Below are 21685 nucleotides of genomic sequence, written 5' to 3' on the forward strand. Positions count from 1 at the left end.
CGCAAATGGCTACCATATTGAAAAATATACTATTTTTGTATGATAATTATGGGTTTTGTATTTTATTTTAATAGAAGTTGATGTTGCTTTTGCAATTATCCATCAATTTTTTAAAATTAAACACTATCTACAGATTTGCATCGAAGCGTTTCTTATGATAGTGATTTTAATCACTGTCAGATTAAATCTATACTGGACCCTACTATGCAATGTCTCTACTATGCCGCGACCCCACTTATTTTTATTTTTTAATTTTAATTTTTATCCATATTTATATATCATATGGTAACAAATAATTTCTTTGAATTTAAAAAAATGAACGTTAAACATAGGTACGCGCTTACTTAAGGGTTAAAGACGATTTTTATAATAGTCTATAATTTAAACATGTTGAACTTTTAATACTTTTTTAGTTTAACTTAGAAGTTTTAAATTAATATCTATTAAGTTAAATTGATTAATATTAAGTGGAAAATGTTATAAAGATCAAAAAATGGTTTTGTTTAGATTGATATACAAGTTGGGTGATCCGCTAACTATGTCTTACGTAAAATCTTAAAAAATACAGGTATTATACACAATTTTAGCTTCGATGCGAAGCTAAGAAGGTATTAATTTTACTATGATGTGTTTTTTTTTTGTGTCTGAACGCTCATTTTCAGCTCTCGCTGGATCGATTTTGATGAACAATACGTCAAAAGATTACAAACTGTATCTTATGTATTAAATTAACTGTATTTTAAAAATCAGTAATTTTTGACATTTTTTTATTTTTTTTTTTCTTAAAACTGCCATAACTTTTTTTAAAATGAAGAAATTATTATAATATTTTTTTTATAGATACCTTAGGTATTTACCTAATATTTGATATATTTTTGTGAACATTTCACCCTTAACCTGTCCACAGGGGGGTTTCAAAATGTCCTCTTTTTCAACTTCACTTTTGAAAATGTTTCGGAAGTACTGAAACTTTTATATACATTTGAATAAAAAAAAAATTGAACTCTGTAATGTATGTTTGTTGGGGCGTCTCACTTTGTGCCTTTTTTTACTTCTTAGATGCTTCCCTTATCAAAATAAAAGATGATCGTTTGGTGTGTGTTGATTATAATCTTTATTATTATAATTATTATATAATATTACTAATAATTATTAGTGAAGCAATTTAACAAATAACAAATAATTTAATATAGCGCCTCCATCAACATTTAAATAAACGTATTAATCGGTATGTCTCTTGATATCATCCCAATTTATTCATGTGTACTTTGAAATATTATTTCTTCCCTCCATCCATTGTTGTTATATATAGGTTTTCATTCTAGTATAAAAACCATAATTCCTTTAAATAAAGTTCAGTAATTTTTAATTTATATTCGGTGAAGTTTGCTTTCTGTAAAGTAACGTTAAAGTGATATAATTAATCACCGTAGATTTTAATTTGAATATTGGGAATGTTAAACTCGAACACATTTTGAAAATTTCCCTCTATAGCGCTACCCAGTAAACAGTTATGACAATCTTAAGAATAAATGTTGAAAATTACCAATTTTAAAATTGTAACTTTTTGGAGGATTTCCTCCATTTACGGGGAACGAAGAAATTTTTTTTCAATTTTTTAGGGTAATGTCTTCGACTAGATACAATTTGTGTTATTTTGACATATTGTTCATCAAAATCGATCAAGTGAGAGCTGAGATTGAGTGGTAACAGACATAAAAAAAAACTCATAGTAAAATTAATACCTTCTCACTTTCAGATCGAAACAAAAAATTAGGAAAAAAGTGAATGAGTTGGCTCACGGGAATCGAACTTGTTCTTCTAGTGCTTAAGACACACTCGTTACCACCAACCTGGCAATAAGACGCTACACTTGTAGGAGTATAAAATTATTTTAGTTAGTTTAGATTTTTAAAGTCGTTTTTCTCTATTTAGGTATACAATAACAAAAAATAAAAAAAAGTGTAACTGTACATTCAATGTAGATAGAACTTTTTTGAAAAGCGGCGATCCCATCACTGTCACCTCACTTGATTGGAATTTTTAGCTTTGTATGCTTGTACAATACTCTTAAAGTAAAGACATAGTTTTGAGGCTAGAGTAGAGAAGATCACAATAAATGCTTACTATTTAATAAATTTAAAGTTGGACTTGCTTTAAGAATTCAAGAAAAAAATTATTAAATTATTGATTGATATTTATTTTCACAGCACGAAGAAAAAATATATAATATTAATTAATAAACAAATAAATTAAAAACAAAAAAAACAGTAGCACAGTGGAGTCGCGGCACAGTATGGACGTGGCATCGTTGGGACAAGTATAGATGATATCTGACATTGATTAAAATCACTATCATAAGAAACGCATCGATGTAAATCTGTAGATAGTGTTTAATTTTAAGAAATTGGTAGATTATTTCAAAAGCAACAATAACTCTTATTCTCTTAATTTTATACCGATTAGTTATTTGATTTATAATTATAATATAGGAATTAATAATAATTATAGTAATTAAATTTAGAGTGAAATTGATATTCAATAATTTAATATTGTAATTTTTACGGATAATTTATAAAAATGATAAAGTAGTTGTATATTTCTTTACTTTTAACGCGTATAAAAATTTAAAGAACTTGATGCAATATTTTTTAATAAAAAAATTTTGTTACTTATGAATAAATACACTAGACTACAAGGAACATTCATCAGAAACAAAAATATACTTTTCTAAATCAACATTTCGCGATGTTTTCAAATGTGCAATTAGACTTTTTCTATCATTTTTAAGTTTTAATATTATTAATTATTATTAAAAAATAAATATTTACATATAAAAAAAAAATAATTCAGAACAAATAAAAATTGTTTTAAATTAATACTGATTTTGATTATTAATTTGTTAAAAATAAGAAAAATAATGACATATTTAACCTATTTTTTTAATACTTTAAAGTTGATTTTTGTGAAAGTTTATAATAAAAAAATGAATTTATCACCATAACTTTTAGCTCAACTTGCAAAAAATGAAATTGTTAAGATTAATATACATTCAGCCAATTTTATAATTACTATTTATAGTAAATTTATCAGAAAAACTCAATATTTTGTTGTATTTTTATCATAATAGATTGGTTTGGTTTGACTTAAATAGAAATAATAGTAATAATTTCCTAGATACTTTTGGTATTTAAAAAGATTCTGCAATTGAAATTTAAACTGAATTAATTTTAATGATTTACTTTAACTAAAATAACTACACTTTTAACACTTTTATTATATTGAGAGGTGACGACTTGGGCCACGCAATGGATTGTGGAGTCGCCACCCTCATGGCTCCCTTGCAAAAGGAAAATTAGGCCGCCAACCACTTAGGCGAGGGTCTTGATCATAATAAAGAAACAACACCCGGACCATAAGTGGATTAAAAAAAAATAAACAATAAGTAAACCAATAATATTAAATGAAATAATATACACTATGATGAAACAAAGTGGATCGTCGAATAAAAAATTATATATATATATATATATATATACTAAAATATTAAGTGTTGTTGTAGACTATAATACACTGATACCTTGTAAATACAACAAAATATGTTTGTTTGATGTCACCAGTGGTGGACATACTTTAGTATGTCGAGGACCGTTACCTTAAAACTAGAGAGAATTATTTAAAGGTTAAAAAAATAAGATACACGTGAATATTGAAGATATTCATGCAATAAAAAGATTTTTGTTGATTAAGAAAATTAAGGAGACTTTATTAAATTATTACAGTTAAGTTAATAGTGGACAAAACCCGAAGGCAAAAACGACTCTGAAAATGAAGGGACAAGAGAAAAAAAAACAATTATTAAGACAAAAAAAAACTTATAAACATTACACGTGAAGTATCTTCCGCATCGGAACAAGTCTGTGTACTCTGGGCGTGGCGGATAATTTTTGTAATAGGGCCAGCCGGATCTTACTTGGGCACTGTTGGAATAATATATATATATATATATATATATGTATTAAATATACATGACACATTACTGACCAATAACCTTATAAATATCAATACTAGCTAAAGTTTATATACATTTCATAAAAAAAATAAATATAAAACAGAAAAGGCTCAACACATTACATTAAATAAAAGCAATACGATACCCAAACCTGGATCGGACTCATCCGAAGATGGGGATCTCGGCTCCAAAAAATGACCGACGCCTTACAAAAGTTAATACATAATTTTACAAAACGACACACACGAAAAAAAATTTATGTTGGCTGTACGCACACAGCAACAAAATACTTCATCGGTGGTTCAAAAGGAAGAGAGTCAACGTTTGTTACACCACCGAGCGAGACACAACGACGACGACGATTACGTTTGGGAGAGGGTATCGGCTTAACAATTTACAAAATATAAAAAAGATAAAAGTATGAACAATATTAAAATTATACAGGTATTCACAGTGGGTGGCCAGTGTATGTGTCATATAGGGAACGATTATTAAACTGATAAAGAATATTGTGTGTATAGCGTTCACCTTGACAGCAACAGTACAGTTTTCTGATTACACGGCTGGATATAACGTACGCGCGCCCATTAGCAAAACAGTAAATCTATCTATACCATAGAATTCACATTTTGTCACGTTACAAAATCTTAAATTAAAGCTAATGTTATGTAACTTATTACGAAAAAAAAAAATTTGGACTGAATTTTGTGTTCATAGTTAAAATGGGGGAATCTCCAAAAAAATTTTTTATGATAAATACTGTATGAACGCATCGTTCGGTGGTATTCACGCGGGTTCGTTAACGTTCGTCGTTTTGTTTTTTCTTAAGTTTTTAGCTATGTCGAGGATAAGGAATATGGTGAGTGGACTGTATGTTTGAATGTAGAATGAATTTTACAAAATATAATTATAACAATTAAATGTATTATGCAAGTAATATAAAATCTTATATACACCAATGTGGATGGGAGGGACACTTAATACTAATGCCACTAGGGCGATGATATAAACAAATAATAAATTATACAAGTGAATCTTAGAAAGATAGATGAACAAGCATTATTATACTTATCGGCTAAATGAAACGGCTGATGATAACGTTGAATATTGAAAGGATCAATTGATGTGGAATGCAAGTAGCTGACCAATGTGTACAATATGCTGTGAATGGTATTGTGATGTATCTCAGAAAATATATAGACCCAAAGGCGATAAACTGATCGCACAGGTGATATTTAGTTTTATAGTAAAACGAATACAAAACTACTGGCTCACAATCGCCATAGAGCTTAGAGCGGAAGAAGTTCTAAGTTGACGGCGACAATGCTGACATAGAGAGAAGACCGAAAACAACTCGATGAAGTATTACGATAACATGAATTATCATCAACTCATTTTCTTGACAGCATATTCGACCGATGTGTATCCAACAACTACAAAACTTCTCAAAAGAGAGTAAGTGTAAGAAAAAAGGGTACCTTAGATGACTAGAAACAAAAAAAGAAATTAGCTAATGGCATCAGCCGACTTATATTTTCTAAGAAAAATAACATTAAACGTGACTTTGATACGTCCAGACAGCGGACAAGTTACCACATACGAATTATTTTCTTTATATTCAGAAACCAAATAGGGATCATCATAAAGCATAAAGAATTTTCCAATCAGCTTGTCAATTCCAAAGGTCAGTGTATGAGTTCACACTAGAACTTGATCGTCAATACTGAAAGATACCTCGGTACCTTTGCGATCATGTCACCGCTTACGCTGTTCAGCTGTCGAACACTGAACTTTGCGAGCTATAACAAGTTTCCGCTCTTGAGACACTGTCGTACATGGAGGAAATTTAATTACACTATTTATGAGGGGTGTTTCTTCTTGATTGTCAAATAAACTTGCTGGTGTGAATGCAGTTGATTAATGGATAATATGATTAAGTACCCATTCTCTCAGCTTGCTGCCGAGGAACTAAATTGGCACAATGGGCTTCATACATCGAACACGGCATATTCGGTTTGGCAGTCATCTCTAGTTTACTGACATATATCATGACAAACATCTGATTCTATTATCAAAAAAGTCATCTTTAATGAATCTTTTAATTCATCATTATACCACGTCGTTTATTATAGTAGTCCACATCTTATTTAATGCAACTACGTTATTTGTTACCAGGGTTCTAAAAAGAAAGTTGGCCTGTATGACTGTAAAGTACTTAAACAAACAGAAATAATATAGACCAAATTTTATTATCCTATATGATTTTCTTAACATATAAAAAAAACATTAGGCGTCCCCAATTTACACTATACAAATAAAATAACTATTCAATTTAATTACAATACAAAATATATTGAGGTGATACAACCTAGTGTCTTGTAACAAACTAACCGCCAAATGCGGTGATTAATAAAATTCGCTTGCCGAAAAAAGCAAGAAAATTTAGAACTCCTTTTTTTTTTGTCACTAACAAAATATATATGATGAAAGAACACATGGGAGGGCCCGCTATCATGCCGGCACATATGTTGACCACCACCTGATGGCGTATATTTTGATAGTACGATACAGTGGGGCCAACTGATATGTTCGGTGTTAATATTGGATTTTGATGGGCCGCGACGGTATGTGTATATTTATATTTACATTAATTGTGATACTGTGTTTCGATATAAAGCGAAACGTTCACAGCCCGTTATGAGTTATTTGTCACTGTCCTGTATACAGTAATTTTTTTTTACAGGTCAGAAAAGATTATGTTGGTTACATCTACAATTAAGCGAAGTCGACGCTGTAACGAGGGTATATCAAAAGTGTATTTAGCGCTAAATATAATATATTAGTATCTACAATAGATACTAATTTGTAAAAACTTTTCTAGAAAATTTTTTTGTAGACAATTCGTATAATAATGGTACAAAAATCTTAATTTTTATGATATTTTTAACACAGAAAATTTGTAAGTAAACTCATGATAATAATACCTTCTCAGCTTAGCATAACAGAGCTAAACGTGTATGACCATAAATAAATAAAAATATAAGTGTAAGTAAGCTGCATAAATACATATAATTCAGGTAAAACATTAATGTATGATAATAATAATAGTCTAAAAATAATTTTTTTAAGTTTTTTAAATTGAGTTGCTAACTAAATAAATAATAAAACAGAAAAGTATTTCTGAATTATAAGTAATTTATTGTCTTAATAATTCAATTTGAGTAATAAATAATACTTGATTAAACATTAATACAAATTCATTTCAAAATAACATTGTTTAATCAAGTGCACTAATTGAAAAAAAAAATTATTGCGTAATAACTGATGACCTTTATATTTTACAAAAATGATCATGTAATGAGAAAATATGACCAGGAAAAATGTCTTAAATTATTCAATTTAAATTACTAGGTGTACGAAATAGAGTCGCCTTTTTATACAATGTATATTGTTTAATTGAAAAATAACAATTTTTATTAAAAATAATGATTTTATTAAAACATTTTCTGACAAATCGAACAGTCCTTATCTTTTTCCAATGACCTAATCAACAATTTGTACTTATTTCTCAACCAATCAAGAAACACTAAAATAAAAATGACATTAACTTAGCCTTTATAATGTATTATGTAATTCTATCTGAGTAGATTAGAACATTAATAGTTAATGTTCGGATGAAGCTACTATAACTATATAACTAATTATTATAGTTATCTCAAACTATTATAATATACAGTTTGTTCCACCATGTTTTGACAAATCCTATGATTTACAGATTATTTTTCGTTACATCTTTATTAACTTTTTAGGGATTAGTTAGAACAAAATAATATACTATTAAAAATAACAGTTTTAAAGAATTACCAATAATGATTTAAAAAAAATAAAAGATAGGCATTTTATAGAAATTATTTTAAGAAATAATTTGGTAGTCAAATCTCTTCTTTATGTTTCTTCATGGTTAAATTATAAATTTGTATTTGTATTTATTTTACGTTATCAAACGTTGATCTATGCACATCAGAAAAGGATAGAAGTATTAAAATCTTTACGCATTAAGTATTAGTTATAGATATTTAACTTTTTTTATACCTATAATTACCATTATATAATTTTAATTATTAACAGAACACAAATTTCCGTTTCTAAATACATTATTATACTCCTATTATCCGACATACTATTTTTCGAATCGGGCAATTTTCCCTTATACAGCGGACGTTCAAAACTTGAAACATACGTATAAAAAGTAGAACTTTTTCTACTTAATTTCTGAAAATGTTTCGGAAATACTGCGTCCTTTAAGCATATATTAAATAAAAGCTTACATTATGTACTATAAGTTAAAAACTTAAAAAAAAAAATTACCTATATTTTATGTGCAAATGACCATCAAAATTAAACAAAAGATGTTGTATTGGTACTTAAAACTGCCATAATTTTTTGAAAAATCAACAAAACAAAATAATTTATTTTATATTAACACCTTATGTGTTTCCCTTTCATTTGATATCAATTTTATAATAATCTGACCCTTTACCTACCCACAAGAGGGGGTTTTAAATAGCAATTTTTTTACAAAACTGAACTTTTTAAACATAACTTCTGTAAATGTTCCGGAAATACTACCTCCTTTAAACATATATCAAATTAAAGCTTATGTTACGTATTATAAATTAAACAAAAAAATTGTCTAGATGACCAATCTTCTTTATGCAAATGTCTACCATAGTTAAAAAAAAACATGTTATTTTAGAAATAAAAAAAATATCTCAAACTTATGCTACCATTAAAAATGAATTTTCTACATTAAAATGTAGTATTAAAATACTACTACAATTTTTTAAATCGCTTATCCTAATTAAATTTTAATAGAGTATACTAAGATAATAAGCTTTATTTTGTTGTACATTTAATGAAAATTCTATATACAGGAAGAGTTTGTAAAAGACCATCTATGTATGAAAAAATTTTGCTTTCAATTCCATTTTTGAAAATATTTTGGGACGTCTGCTTTGCCTTTTTTTACCCACATCAAAATAAAGCTTTTAAAATGAACTACAATAATTAAAAAAAGTGTTATCCAAAGATTGTTTTAGTATGAGAAATCGACAGTTAAAATAAAAAATAGTTTAATAGTTGAGTAAAATTACAGATATACAAATTATTGTAAAATTTACAGAGACGCATGAAAGCGATCNGCTTTTAAAATGAACTACAATAATTAAAAAAAGTGTTATCCAAAGATTGTTTTAGTATGAGAAATCGACAGTTAAAATAAAAATAGTTTAATAGTTGAGTAAAATTACAGATATACAAATTATTGTAAAATTTACAGAGATGCATGAAAGCGATTTTTATGATAGTGATGTTAATTACTGTCAGATATTATGTATATATACTGTTTCAAACTGTTATAGACAGATTACTCGTCTTTCACCAACATAAACACTTAACGACTACACTAGTTCCTAGTGACAAACATCTATACAACCTAACTATGACTATGCGACACCCGGGTTTAAACAGAACTGATTACATGCTTATTTTAATTAATTCAAAATACGTCGAAGTCAGTCAACATATTACCACTATTGTAGAAACTGATTCTTATACATATAACTTATCGTTATTGTGATCATTATAATTATTATTAATGGAGTTATGTGCACGCTCGCCACTATCGACTCACCTCACTTGGATTACCAGCCAACATCTCTTGAGATCCAGTCAAGTTATAATTATGCATAACATTTATATAGGAATAAACACTTGTTATCGTTATTAATTGAGTGGTCGTATTTTATTAGTCACAAAACGTCTAACAGCACTGTTTGTTAATGAGCGCCCTTAAGCAAAGACCTAGTGGACCAGTTGTCACAAACACCGTGGATTATATTATATCGGATGACAGCTGATCTCTAGCGTCTTTGATTTACTCACCAGTTTGCCCACCCAGCATAGCAAATCGACGGTATACATGTCAATTGTCAGCCGTTTACTGTTCATCGTCGTAAATCAATAATTTGAAAGGTTACAAATATATAAAAATCAAATTAATTGGCCTCAACGAAAAATTTGTAACTTTCATGGCGTTTTACAAAGTTATAAGTAAAGGGTCGCCAACCTACTGGGCGAGACAGTATATTGTCGGACCACAGTAGGATTTTAAAAAAAAAATTAACTTTTTTATATTAAAAAAACAATTAGAAAAAAATATATAATTAATAAATATTAAAGTTGATGTCCGTTGAGTCGTTGATAGTAGATGTACACCAAAACCTCGTGACAGTTGTCACATAACCATATAGATCAGGGATGACCTTATACAAGGCCGTTGCCCGTACCTTATAAACTAGGGGAGTTGATTTTTGAAAGGAGAAAAAAAAATACACGAGTCCATTGAAGATGGAACACTCAAAAAAGAAGAAAAAGATGATGGTTAAGTTAAATTAAGGGGACTTTATTAAGTAAAACAAAAAAACAAAAAAAAATTAAGTTACTACGAGGCAAAAAACCGAATGGTCAAAAAACCTCGTCTACAAATTAAAGGGGAAAAAGAAAGAAAAAAAAAATAGATATTAATGAAAAAATAGTTACACCTACACTTTTATTATTAGAGAATACGATGAACGTCTTCGGGTACCCGCCGGCTATTAATCGCAGCATTGCCGCTAAGCACGGCGGGTATATGTCCCAAGTAAGCGACTGGTTTCTGGCAGTTAGGCTTAGCTTGCAAGACGTTGGGACACCCCGGAATAAAATGCACTACGTCACCACATTGTACCAATAATATATACATATCACTCATAAAACATCATATAAAACCTATAATAAAACATATATAACATGACAGGTGGTATTGGAACACGCCTGCCATGTTGAGGGACCTAAATAAAAAAATATAGGGACACCTACAAAAAAAAACTATATAAAAAAATATAAAAAAAATTCGCCACACGTACTTATGGCACGGCGCACTAAAATATAACTGGCTCAAAACATTATATAATAAACTATACATTACCAGCCCCGAAGGACTAACGAATATGGAGGCAGGTTTAGCCGACGCCAATATAAAAAAATTACATAATCACAACATAGCGGACACTCGCGAAACTATATATACAAAATTAACAGTTGCAGCGCACACAACAAAAAAAAACTGCTGTGGACGAAAATTAGCGACGACCAGTTCCGATGATGGCTAATTTCCGACAACCCGTCCGACGTTTGACCCGGCGGTCCGTTGGCGACCAAACGGCTAGCCTTTAGAGTAGGGGTCAAAAAATAACTAAATACCCAGTGCTGGAAATTATTAAAAACAATTTAAATCATATGGCGACAATATATGCGGTGAGCAGTGCAAATGACGTTCAAGATAGGAAAGGAGCGGGCTGAATGTACACACAAATGCCGTCCATGAACCGGTCTGAAGTAGTACACAGCTGACTATCTCGCACGCGCATAAACAAATCACAACATCTTATCATGATAATTTTACCGACAAACGCCGTCACAGTCCGCATTCAGCTCAACACAAATATATATATATATACAAATAGACAAAAAAAAATAAATAGATGCTTTTGTCACGTTACAGAGTGAATGTTTTTGTGCGCCATTGTTTACAGCAAGCGCTTTTGCTTATCCGGTCAATTGTTCGGTAAATGTACGCCGTTATTTTTATTATTTGTTTGTTGCACCCTTGTGCTCTTGCACGCCACCAAGATTTGAGATTGAAGTATCTTTAATATATGCAGTTATTTAATTATTCTCTACGCGTCATTTATTGGATGGATATGCGGTTAGCCGGCATCCCACCAGACGACCCCTCTAACCTGTTCCCATAGTAACTGTAAACAGGCTTAAGGCAAGACAGTAATTTAGTGTGGAGCACAACTAGGCGTTCTATGGACTAGGTGCCTCTAATGATATAAAAATATACAGGGCCAGCATAGTCCCTTTCAGGAACAGCATAGCCAGCTGCTAGGATCCTAGCGGAAAAATACGTTATACAACTATATTGCTCCTATATTGTGCTTGGTTTTGTTACTCTTTCTTTAAAATTTTTAACTATTCTAAGATGTATATATTAGGCTTACCCTTAGCTATATAATAAAGTAAAAATGAATTTATATTCGGACACTATTCGGTATCAGGCGTATTGAGCTAATATATCGGTAGTAATTAATATTCGTCTCTTCGGCGTTATTTATAACTATTCGGTCAAATTTTATTGAACCTAATAGTTGAAAAAAAAAAATTTTATTTTATTTAAATTATTTTAGTGATGTTTTGTTTTTTTTTTTTTAACGGCAGCGTTGATCAGTCTGTGATTAACATTATCATCGGTCATATTTTTACTCCTTTATCTAAGTGTTAATTACAAATAGACTTGTAGTTATTTTTTTCTATTTTTATTATAATAATATAATATTAATTATAGTAATAATATAAATTTATTCTAAGTTTATTTTACTAAAATCTCGTTGTCGTTACCTACCGCTATCACGATATAATTAGTCGTTAATAAGTCAAGAAATGCATGTAACTAAATAACACCAAAAAATTTTTTCCCAATATTGTATTTATTTTTGCGATTAACCGAGTGGTATATGTTAAACCGATCAACCTGTTCTTAAAAATTGTTTGGGTAGTGGGGTCCAGATTGTTTTTAAGACACATTAATGTCTATAGAGTTTTCAGTCATCGAGTATTCCCTAAAAATAAGTTACTAATTAATAGATAATACTAAACTTTAAAATACCTTAGGTTTTTCTTCTTAAAGGATATGAAACTGAATTCTTTATAAAATACAAAATATTTGTTCTACATTTTTTTTACCATCAGTAAAATGTATATTTTATCAAACTTTAGTTTTATTTTATAATATCCTAATTATGATAAAGTAATAATGTTTTAAAGAATCAAATACGATAATATTGAAAATTTATTTCAGAATTTGCATATACAAACGAGTTAAGGAAAAAATTAATAAAAAGTATTACTGTACGAGTATTCACTAAAAATACATGCAATACATGTTGTACAGAATGAGTTTCTGAAATAATCGATTCAATTATTCTACTTAAAATTTTAATGTATAGAAATCATCATCATCTTTATCATATTGCGGAGGTGGAGTAATTGGACATTCCACATATTTTGTCACTCCAATACAGTCAGATGTTATTTTATCATAAATAAAACCACATTGACGATTATTATAACTATTTAAGTTTATATTTTCCTGAAAGCATTTTAAAATGTAGGAAATTTTAATATCTAATGGTAAATTTTGTTGTTGCATAGTTTTTTTTAAAATAATTTCACTAGTCGATTTATTTTTGCCAATTTCTGGTTCCATATGCTTTTTGAAAAATTTATTTATCATTTCATATAATAAATTTAGTTTAATTAAAGTATCATCGGATGTTAATGTATCTGTGTTTTGAGATATTATAAGAAGATTATCAATTACTTTATGAACTAAGTTTGTTAATTTAGGTTTATCGCCCAACCATCGAGAAAAATGAAGTAAAGAATTTTTCATTTTAATAAGTTCCACAGTATATTCTATTATTTTTTTTTTTAATTGAATTTCGCAAGATTTTGGATCTACTTTTATACATAATTTACATAATTCTTTTACATAGTATACATAGTTTTTCAATCCTAATCCATAGTAGCAGCTTAATAATAAATGGTACTGTATTACCTTTTCTTGGAAGTTATATTTCGTAACAATTTCAGTAGTGGAGTCTGGAAACAATATGGAAGCATCAATTTTTTCAACTTTTTCGTCAAATAATAAAAAAAGTGGTTCTGTATTTAAATACATTTTGATAAATTCAACACCGTATCTCCAGTAAGGATGAGTAAGCATGTCATTCACTTCGTTGACATAATCATTTCCTTTTAATGATTGAAAAGTGATATTACTCAATATGAAAAAAAACAAACATTTATGCAACATACTTTATAAAAAAAAATCTTTTAGAAAAGATGTTATACGATAATGACAATTTTTCAAACTGAGCTTTGAAAGTTAAGTATTAATTATTTATTGTTTCTCTTTATTATTTGATCATTCAAAAAAATTTACATAGCTGTTGGCATGAAACTCTAAAAATATATTATTTTTGCACTTTTACATTACATATAAAAATATAATGATAAATTTATTCATAATTATAATATTATTATAATATATATTCCAAGTAATAAAATATTAAAAATGTAATTTAAGTGGTGATAATCAGTTATCGCACTGGACACTTTAAATTTCAGATATACTCAAGAAAACTTGTAAATATGTTTCATCAAAAAACTCTCCAATTTTTATTATAAACAATTTTTTGAAATTCATTTGTAATGGTCAAAGAATGTGATTGCATGATCCTTTTTTAGAGAAGTTATTAATGGGAATGACTTTTATTACATTGGCATTAGAACTGAAATAAAATATAATTTATAATATATTTTTAAACTTGAAATTTTAATTTAAAATAACATATATTTTATTCCAATTTTGAACAATAGACGCTAATTTTAATTAACACATTCATATTTTAATTAAAATAAATTTTATTAAATTAATTAATTAACTTCTAAAAAACTCGAAAATTAAACGGAATTGAATGTTTAAAAACGTTTAAGTAAAATTAAATATTATCAACTTCACTCTTGAAAATGTTCCAAAAATAACATATCATTAAAGCATATATCAAATAAAATCATGTTATATGTAAGCACTAAGTTAAAATAAATATAGTTTAAAAAAACTAAAAAAAAACACGCTTTTAAAGCACATCGAACTAAAAAGTTAAAAATAATTTTTATAATTAGCTTAAAACAATAATGTACGAAAAGTACTAGTATTATTGTGATAAAAGCGTGGATGCTTTGTGCCATATTTTTCGTATATTTGAGCGCCCGACTCTTTTATCACAATAATACTAGTACTTTTCGTACATTATTGTTTTAAGCTAATTATAAAAATTATTTTTAACTTTTTAGTTCGATGTGCTTTAAAAGCGTGTTTTTTTTTAGTTTTTTTAAACTATATTTATTTTAACTTAGTGCTTACATATAACATGATTTTATTTGATATATGCTTTAATGATATGTTATTTTTGGAACATTTTCAAGAGTGAAGTTGATAATATTTAATTTTACTTAAACGTTTTTAAACATTCAATTCCGTTTAATTTTCGAGTTTTTTAGAAGTTAATTAATTAATTTAATAAAATTTATTTTAATTAAAATATGAATGTGTTAATTAAAATTAGCGTCTATTGTTCAAAATTGGAATAAAATATATGTTATTTTAAATTAAAATTTCAAGTTTAAAAATATATTATAAATTATATTTTATTTCAGTTCTAATGCCAATGTAATAAAAGTCATTCCCATTAATAACTTCTCTAAAAAAGGATCATGCAATCACATTCTNGCGGATTGGTTTGTTGACGTCATCACTTTGACAATGGGAAGAAGACTACGGTATCATTAGCGGCGGGACGTCGTCGGCTGTGCGGCACTTGCTGGATTTTGCACCGCGGCGTGTCAAATACTCATAAAATAGAGCGATGGCTGATAAAGGTGGCACGACTCGTGGGGCATCGTGTATAACAAAATGACGCGGGGCCGTGTCAATTACAATAAAAATTTGTTATATATAAATATATAATTAATGACACGCACGCGTATACGGGTACGAAAACCAAAAATAAAATTATACAGGAAAATTGTGTTAGTGATGAGTGGTGAGCGGGGTGGGGTGAATGCGTTACGACAGTCTAGTCTCAAGGTCATACACGACGGGATACGCGACATAATAACACGTGCCGCGTAGAGTTACAAACTTACAAACGACTAACGACAAACATACATGTGAAACTAATATAAGCGTGTTAAAAATATTTGTCTTTATGACTTAACTTCTATGATCTGTTAAAATAATTAAAATAATACAATTTTTTTTTTTTTAATCGCTTTTTCCGTGCGAATGATTTATATATATATTAGCTTCGATGCGAAGCTGAGAAAGTATTGGTTTTACTATGATGTGTTTTTTTTTTTTTGTGTCTGTTACCACTTTTTCTCAGCTCTCACCGAACGGATTTCTTTCAAAGATACGTCAAAAGATCACAAATCGTATCTAATCCAAGACATTACCCTTAAAAATTGAAAAAAATTCCCCCGTTCCCCGTAAATGGGGGAAACCTCTAAAAAAATTACAAATTTTAAAATCGATAATTTTCGAAATTTTTTCAATTTTTTNTGGGGGAAACCTCCAAAAAAATTACAAATTTAAAAATCGCTAATTTTCGAAATTTTTTCAATTTTTTTTACTAAAATGTGCCGTAACTTTTTCAAAAATGAACATATCAATATAATTTTTTTTTATATAGATGCTTGATGTCTTTACTTATCATTTGGTCTATTTTTTTTGTAAATTGACCCTTTATCTGTCCACAGAGGGGGATTTAAAATAACAACTTTTTTACAAAAAATTAACTTTTTCAACTTAACTTTTGAAAATGTTCCGGAAAATTTGACACTTTTATATATATCTTAAATTAAAGGCAATGTAATATACTTTAATTAAAAAAAAAAAAATTTGATCTCTAAACTTGTCTTCATGGTGAAAATGGCTATCGAATGCTATTTTTGTGTGAAAATTCTCGATTTTATAATTTACATTTTTAACTTTATAATATAACTTATTGAAAAGTGTATGGATCAACATAATTTTTTATGAGTAATAATATTTTTTAAAAATCCCTTTTTTATTCAACATACTTTATCTTAATCAAGATATTAATAAGGAACTAGCAGATCACATTGGAATAATACACCAATTTTTTAAAATTAAACACTATCTAAAGATTTGCATCGAAGCATTATTTTTTTATAGTGATTTTAATCAATGTCAGATATCATTATACTTGATCCAACTATGCCACGACCCCCCTGTGCTGGTTTTTTTTTTTTTTTTGTATTATATTTTCAACAATTAATCATTTATTATCAGTCAACTCCAGTTTATAATGTATATGTAGGAGAAACAGTAAAGTAAAATAGTTTCAAAAAAACCAGCATAGAGGGAATATTTGGGATAATTATAAGTGATATTTAACAGTGATTACATTTTTTAAATAATTCTTCAATGCAAGTCAGTAGATAGTGTTTATTTCTTAGAAAAAATGTTTGAATTAATGATAAGGTAGTAAAAAAAAAAAAAAATTAACCTGTTTAAAAAGTAATAAAATTATTATCATATTTCAGAGGACATTATGAGTTGGAATGTGGAATTTGATGACGAAAAATGTGCTCGAGAGACTGTTGAATTATCTCTACTCGTGTTCAAAGAATATGAAGAAAAACACTGGAAGAAACAAAAGTTAAATAACTACTTTAATAATAATTGTAATAAATAAATTTATAAATGTAATAAAATGTACAATAAAGTAAATAAATTTAAATTTAATAATTAAATGTAATAATTGTGAAACATAAATAACTAAAAGTTATACCTTAATTATGTATAATAGTAATTGTTTTAAATTAAATAATAAAAATTATTATACTTATATTTAATTTTTTATGTCATAAATTAGACCAACTTGTGTACTTCACTAGTCATAGCGTTATACTCAAAAATCTTATCATGTAGTATAAGACAATATGGTGATGTATCGTCTGGTATAGGAATTTCAGTTTCGAATTTAATTTGAACATCAGCGGGAGCGCTCTTAACTTTTTCATTTTGTTTAGAGTAATTGAAAACAACCATAGACGCGGTATTTTTAAATTCTACTTTAGTCAAAATAGGATCAATATTATAGAAGCTATCTTGAAATGACGAGTACATCTGATATAATGCTAAATATTTATTGTTATTGAAATTAATGTTTAAACTGTCGTAAGGATATGATTCCGAATTCAAAAATACTTTGAGCGATGATAAAGAACAGTGATCAAATCGACTTATATCAGCTGTTATTTTGTCATTACATTAAGTGTGAAATTTTATAATCACATATCTAGGTTTTTCCGTATGCGTTGATGTTTTAACGGCTCACGAATGTTTTGTAGTTTGTGGTAAATATAGATGTTCAAATAATTCCCAACTTCTAAAAACGATATAAAGTGGTTTACGAGAATCTGATGTCTTCAACAGTTTCAATCTAACACTGTCCTCTAAATTTAATTTAGGCATTCTCAACATTTTTTCGACATTTTTATTTTACCATTCGCTCGCTCACACTTTAATGATTTTATATACACGCTGGATCTATGCAATATTAATTCTTGTCGGGAATTTATTATTATTTTATTATGATCTTACACAAATCCCATATTTACTTTAAGAAGTGTGCAACTTTCATTCCATCCGGCGTTTTGATATCGGTAAAGGTTATGTATCTCTTCACCTTTCATACTTGTAATACTAGGATTTCTTACTTTATCAATTTCAACAGATTTTAATTTGTAACGAATTTCATCAAAAAGGAATTTAATGTCATTTTTTATTAATTTTATGGAAGTTTCTCCATTTCCTATTTCTATATTTCTTTCAACTTCACCTTCAATGTGTAGAAACGATTCGCTGGGTAGAGTATACAAATTATGATGTTTTATTGCAATTCATAGTGCATCGTTATTCGACAGCGCATTATTAAAAAACGGTTGATACGAATGATTCTGAAATTTTGATATACTTTCTTCAAAGTACGGGTTTTCGTGTATGTTCAGAATGTCTTCTATTACGATTAATAAGTGTATAACCAAGATTAAAAAGAGTAGTCAAACTCTCCCTTGTTAACTCTGGAAGTTTTGAAATTAAACTTTTGTCAACTTCATGAAAACGTTTCTTTTTAACGTTATATTATATACTCATATCGAATATGAACATAAACCGTTACATTTTTTCCTCTGACATCGACAAGCTCTCCGTTCTGATCTTTAATTTCGATTTTTATCTTATAACCGAGTGACACCAATGGATTTACTTGTAAATAGAACACGTCTTGCGTCCGTTAACAATATCACACTCTATGCTTATACACAGTAGTAAGTTAATATTAGCCATTTGTTCTGATTCGAGTACGATACCGCCTTCAAACATTCTTTTACTGAATCCGAAAAATTCTCCTATGTTATTTTTTGCTGTGAAATCTACTGTTTTATCGCAAAACATTTCCGATTTCAATGTATTCACATTGGATTTCAAGTTGAAAATAATATTATATTTTTTCAATTCATCTGAGAGATATTTACGTATAATATCTAACTCGAATGATCCTATTGGTATTGTTAAATCAATAATGGATTCATTAGCAGACTCTGAATTTTCAAAGTAATCGTTATAGGTTAAAACACGAAAAAAATTATTTTTTAAAAAATAAAAATTATTTCACTAATATTTGGCAAGCTTGTAAACTTAAAAGTGCTAATTCTGTCATTCCATCTAATTAAATGGGTGGTAAAAAGGTACTGATCATTCTAGACTGGTTACCTTAAAATAATAACGTTAAAAAGAGTTGCATCGTTCCAGTAAAAATTTCAAATACATTTGTCCACACACGAACCTATTGAATTCTTGTACACGAGTGTAATTAAATTTTATACGACATCCTTTTAAATAGGAGCGTAATTCTAAAGGCGGTGGTAAGTTGCCATACGAGTCAAAATAAAAAATGGTTTTATTTTTTTTATAATACGCAACCCGTGTGTGCCTTCACCAATTTCCAGTGATTAAAATCATTATCATAAGAAACGCATTGATGCAAATCTGTAGATAGTGTTTAATTTTACGAAATTGGTGTATTATTCAAAAGCAAAATTCTAACTCAAAAGAATTAAGGAAAAATTGCAAAAAAATCATTGCTACAGTGAATGAGTTTTTATGAATTCGCAAATGTTAGTCATACTTATTTTTTTACAAAAGTGTCAATTTAAGCTTAATCAAATGTTAAAATTAATATTTTTGACTTAAACGAAAAAAAAATTAAAATAAATTTAACTTAATATTCTATGTCAATTAGATTTATATAATATTTATGAAAATCAGTGTTCCCCATTATAAGGTCTACTAGAATAGATTAAAATACAAAACTCAACATTTTAACACAAAAATAGAATAGTTTTGATTATGATAATGCAATAAATAAAATATTTATATCAAATGAAAGAAAAATATCTTAAGTTACAATATAAAAATTTGAAAGCACTCTGTAACGATCAGGTGAATTCAAAGCTGGTCCTCGAATGCAGGGAAACTTTAGAATCACTATCGAGGTTCAACAAAGTTACACTAGCGTGGGTACCAGGACACAACGGTGTCACTGGAAATGAGAATGCTGACTTTCTAGCCAGGAAAGGAGCAGAGAACACCTATGTTGGACCAGAACCAGTGGTAGGGCTCACTGAGCAATCGCTCAAAGCGTTACCCAAGAATTGGTGCAGAGAACAACACAGGAAAATCTGGAAGTACTTGGTAGTACCTAGACAATCTAAAATGTTTATCAAGACCCCTGGTTTATTGCTGGGTGATCTTAATAGCATGACTAGACATCAAATAAGCACCCTGACTGGTCTACTGACAGGACATGGTCACCTGCTTAAGCATCTTAACGCAATGGGGGTATCGGAATCACCATTGTGCAGAAAATGTGGAGTAGAAGAGGAAGACTCATTTCACATCATGTGCGAATGTGAAGCCTTGTCCACACTAAGATCAAACTACTTGAATAAACCATTTCCTGAAAAAGAGGATATTAAAAACCTAAAACCCAGAGAGATACTTAATTTCGCCAGAAAGACAGGACTCTTTGGTCATCTCTAGAGGTGACTTTATGGTTGGTAATGTATTAACACTTTGGTGATAACACTTAGGTGGGTAAACCGAATCAAGACAATTCGGTATGAGGTGCGCACAAAGGACCAACAGGTCTGAGTGCATGGGCATTATGTCCACCTCAATAATAACTAAAACTAAAACTAAAAAACTACAATATAAAAAAAAATTATTTTGAATTGTTAATTTTTCAAAAAGTTATGGCAATCTTTATAAAAAAGTTTAAAAAATGTCAAAATTAACCGATTTTAAAAATCGTAATTTTTTGGGGGATTTTCACTATTTACAGGTAACAAGGGCAAAATTTTCAATTTTTTAGGGTAATGTCTTCAACTAGAGATGGTTTATAATCTTTTGATGTATCCATGAAAAAAATTGGTCCAATGAAAGCTGAGAAAAAGTAGTGATAGACACAAAAAAATAAACACATCATTGTATAATTATTACCTTCTCAGCTTCGATGCAAAGCTAAAACAATTTAGTAAGATTTCAATGCTGGTCCAAGATGGAAGAATCAATAGTTGTTAATTTTCAAACGCATCGTAGTTTATAGATGTTAATTAATTATAAAAGAATTATCGGTGTATGCGCTTAATATTTTATATCATTTTGTGTTTAAACCGCCTGATAATATTTACATGAATACCAAATTACCTAGAGTAAATTCGTGGTTATATCATAAAAAACATAAATTACATCATATTAACGGCAATGTAGATTATTCAGAACTACAGATGATAATAAAATGTTTGCCAATTTATGTTTACGATTTTATGTTAAAGGTTTACAAAAAATGAAGTTTC

General features: G+C 28.5%; 2 protein-coding genes across 5 annotated transcripts in view; one reads left to right on the top strand and one right to left on the bottom strand.

Annotated features, from left to right (window-relative positions):
* LOC126907722 (uncharacterized) overlaps window positions 1-21685 on the top strand; it is a 56814-nt gene that overhangs the window by 935 nt on the left and 34194 nt on the right. The gene's annotated exons all lie outside the window — the stretch shown is intronic.
* LOC126907719 (uncharacterized) lies at window positions 3681-14490 on the bottom strand. Of its 4 annotated transcripts, none has more exons than XR_007704596.1 (2): window positions 13734-14490; window positions 3681-3980 (listed from the first exon to the last, which is right to left on the bottom strand). XR_007704596.1 is itself a non-coding variant. In XM_050689222.1 (2 exons), the coding sequence occupies exons 1-2, from the start codon at window positions 13989-13991 to the stop codon at window positions 13104-13106; spliced, it is 420 nt and encodes a 139-aa protein (XP_050545179.1). In that variant the 5' UTR covers window positions 13992-14143; the 3' UTR covers window positions 12918-13103. The 4 variants fall into 4 exon arrangements, 2 of the variants coding, with proteins under 2 accessions (XP_050545179.1, XP_050545178.1); XR_007704597.1 differs by lacking the exon at window positions 3681-3980 and adding an exon at window positions 7394-7598; XM_050689222.1 differs by lacking the exon at window positions 3681-3980 and adding an exon at window positions 12918-13265 and having other exon boundaries at window positions 13734-14143.

The sequence above is a fragment of the Daktulosphaira vitifoliae genome, unplaced genomic scaffold (genome assembly GCF_025091365.1).
Source record: "Daktulosphaira vitifoliae isolate Bord-2020 unplaced genomic scaffold, ASM2509136v1 Scaffold_5, whole genome shotgun sequence".
Classification (NCBI taxonomy): domain Eukaryota; kingdom Metazoa; phylum Arthropoda; class Insecta; order Hemiptera; family Phylloxeridae; genus Daktulosphaira; species Daktulosphaira vitifoliae.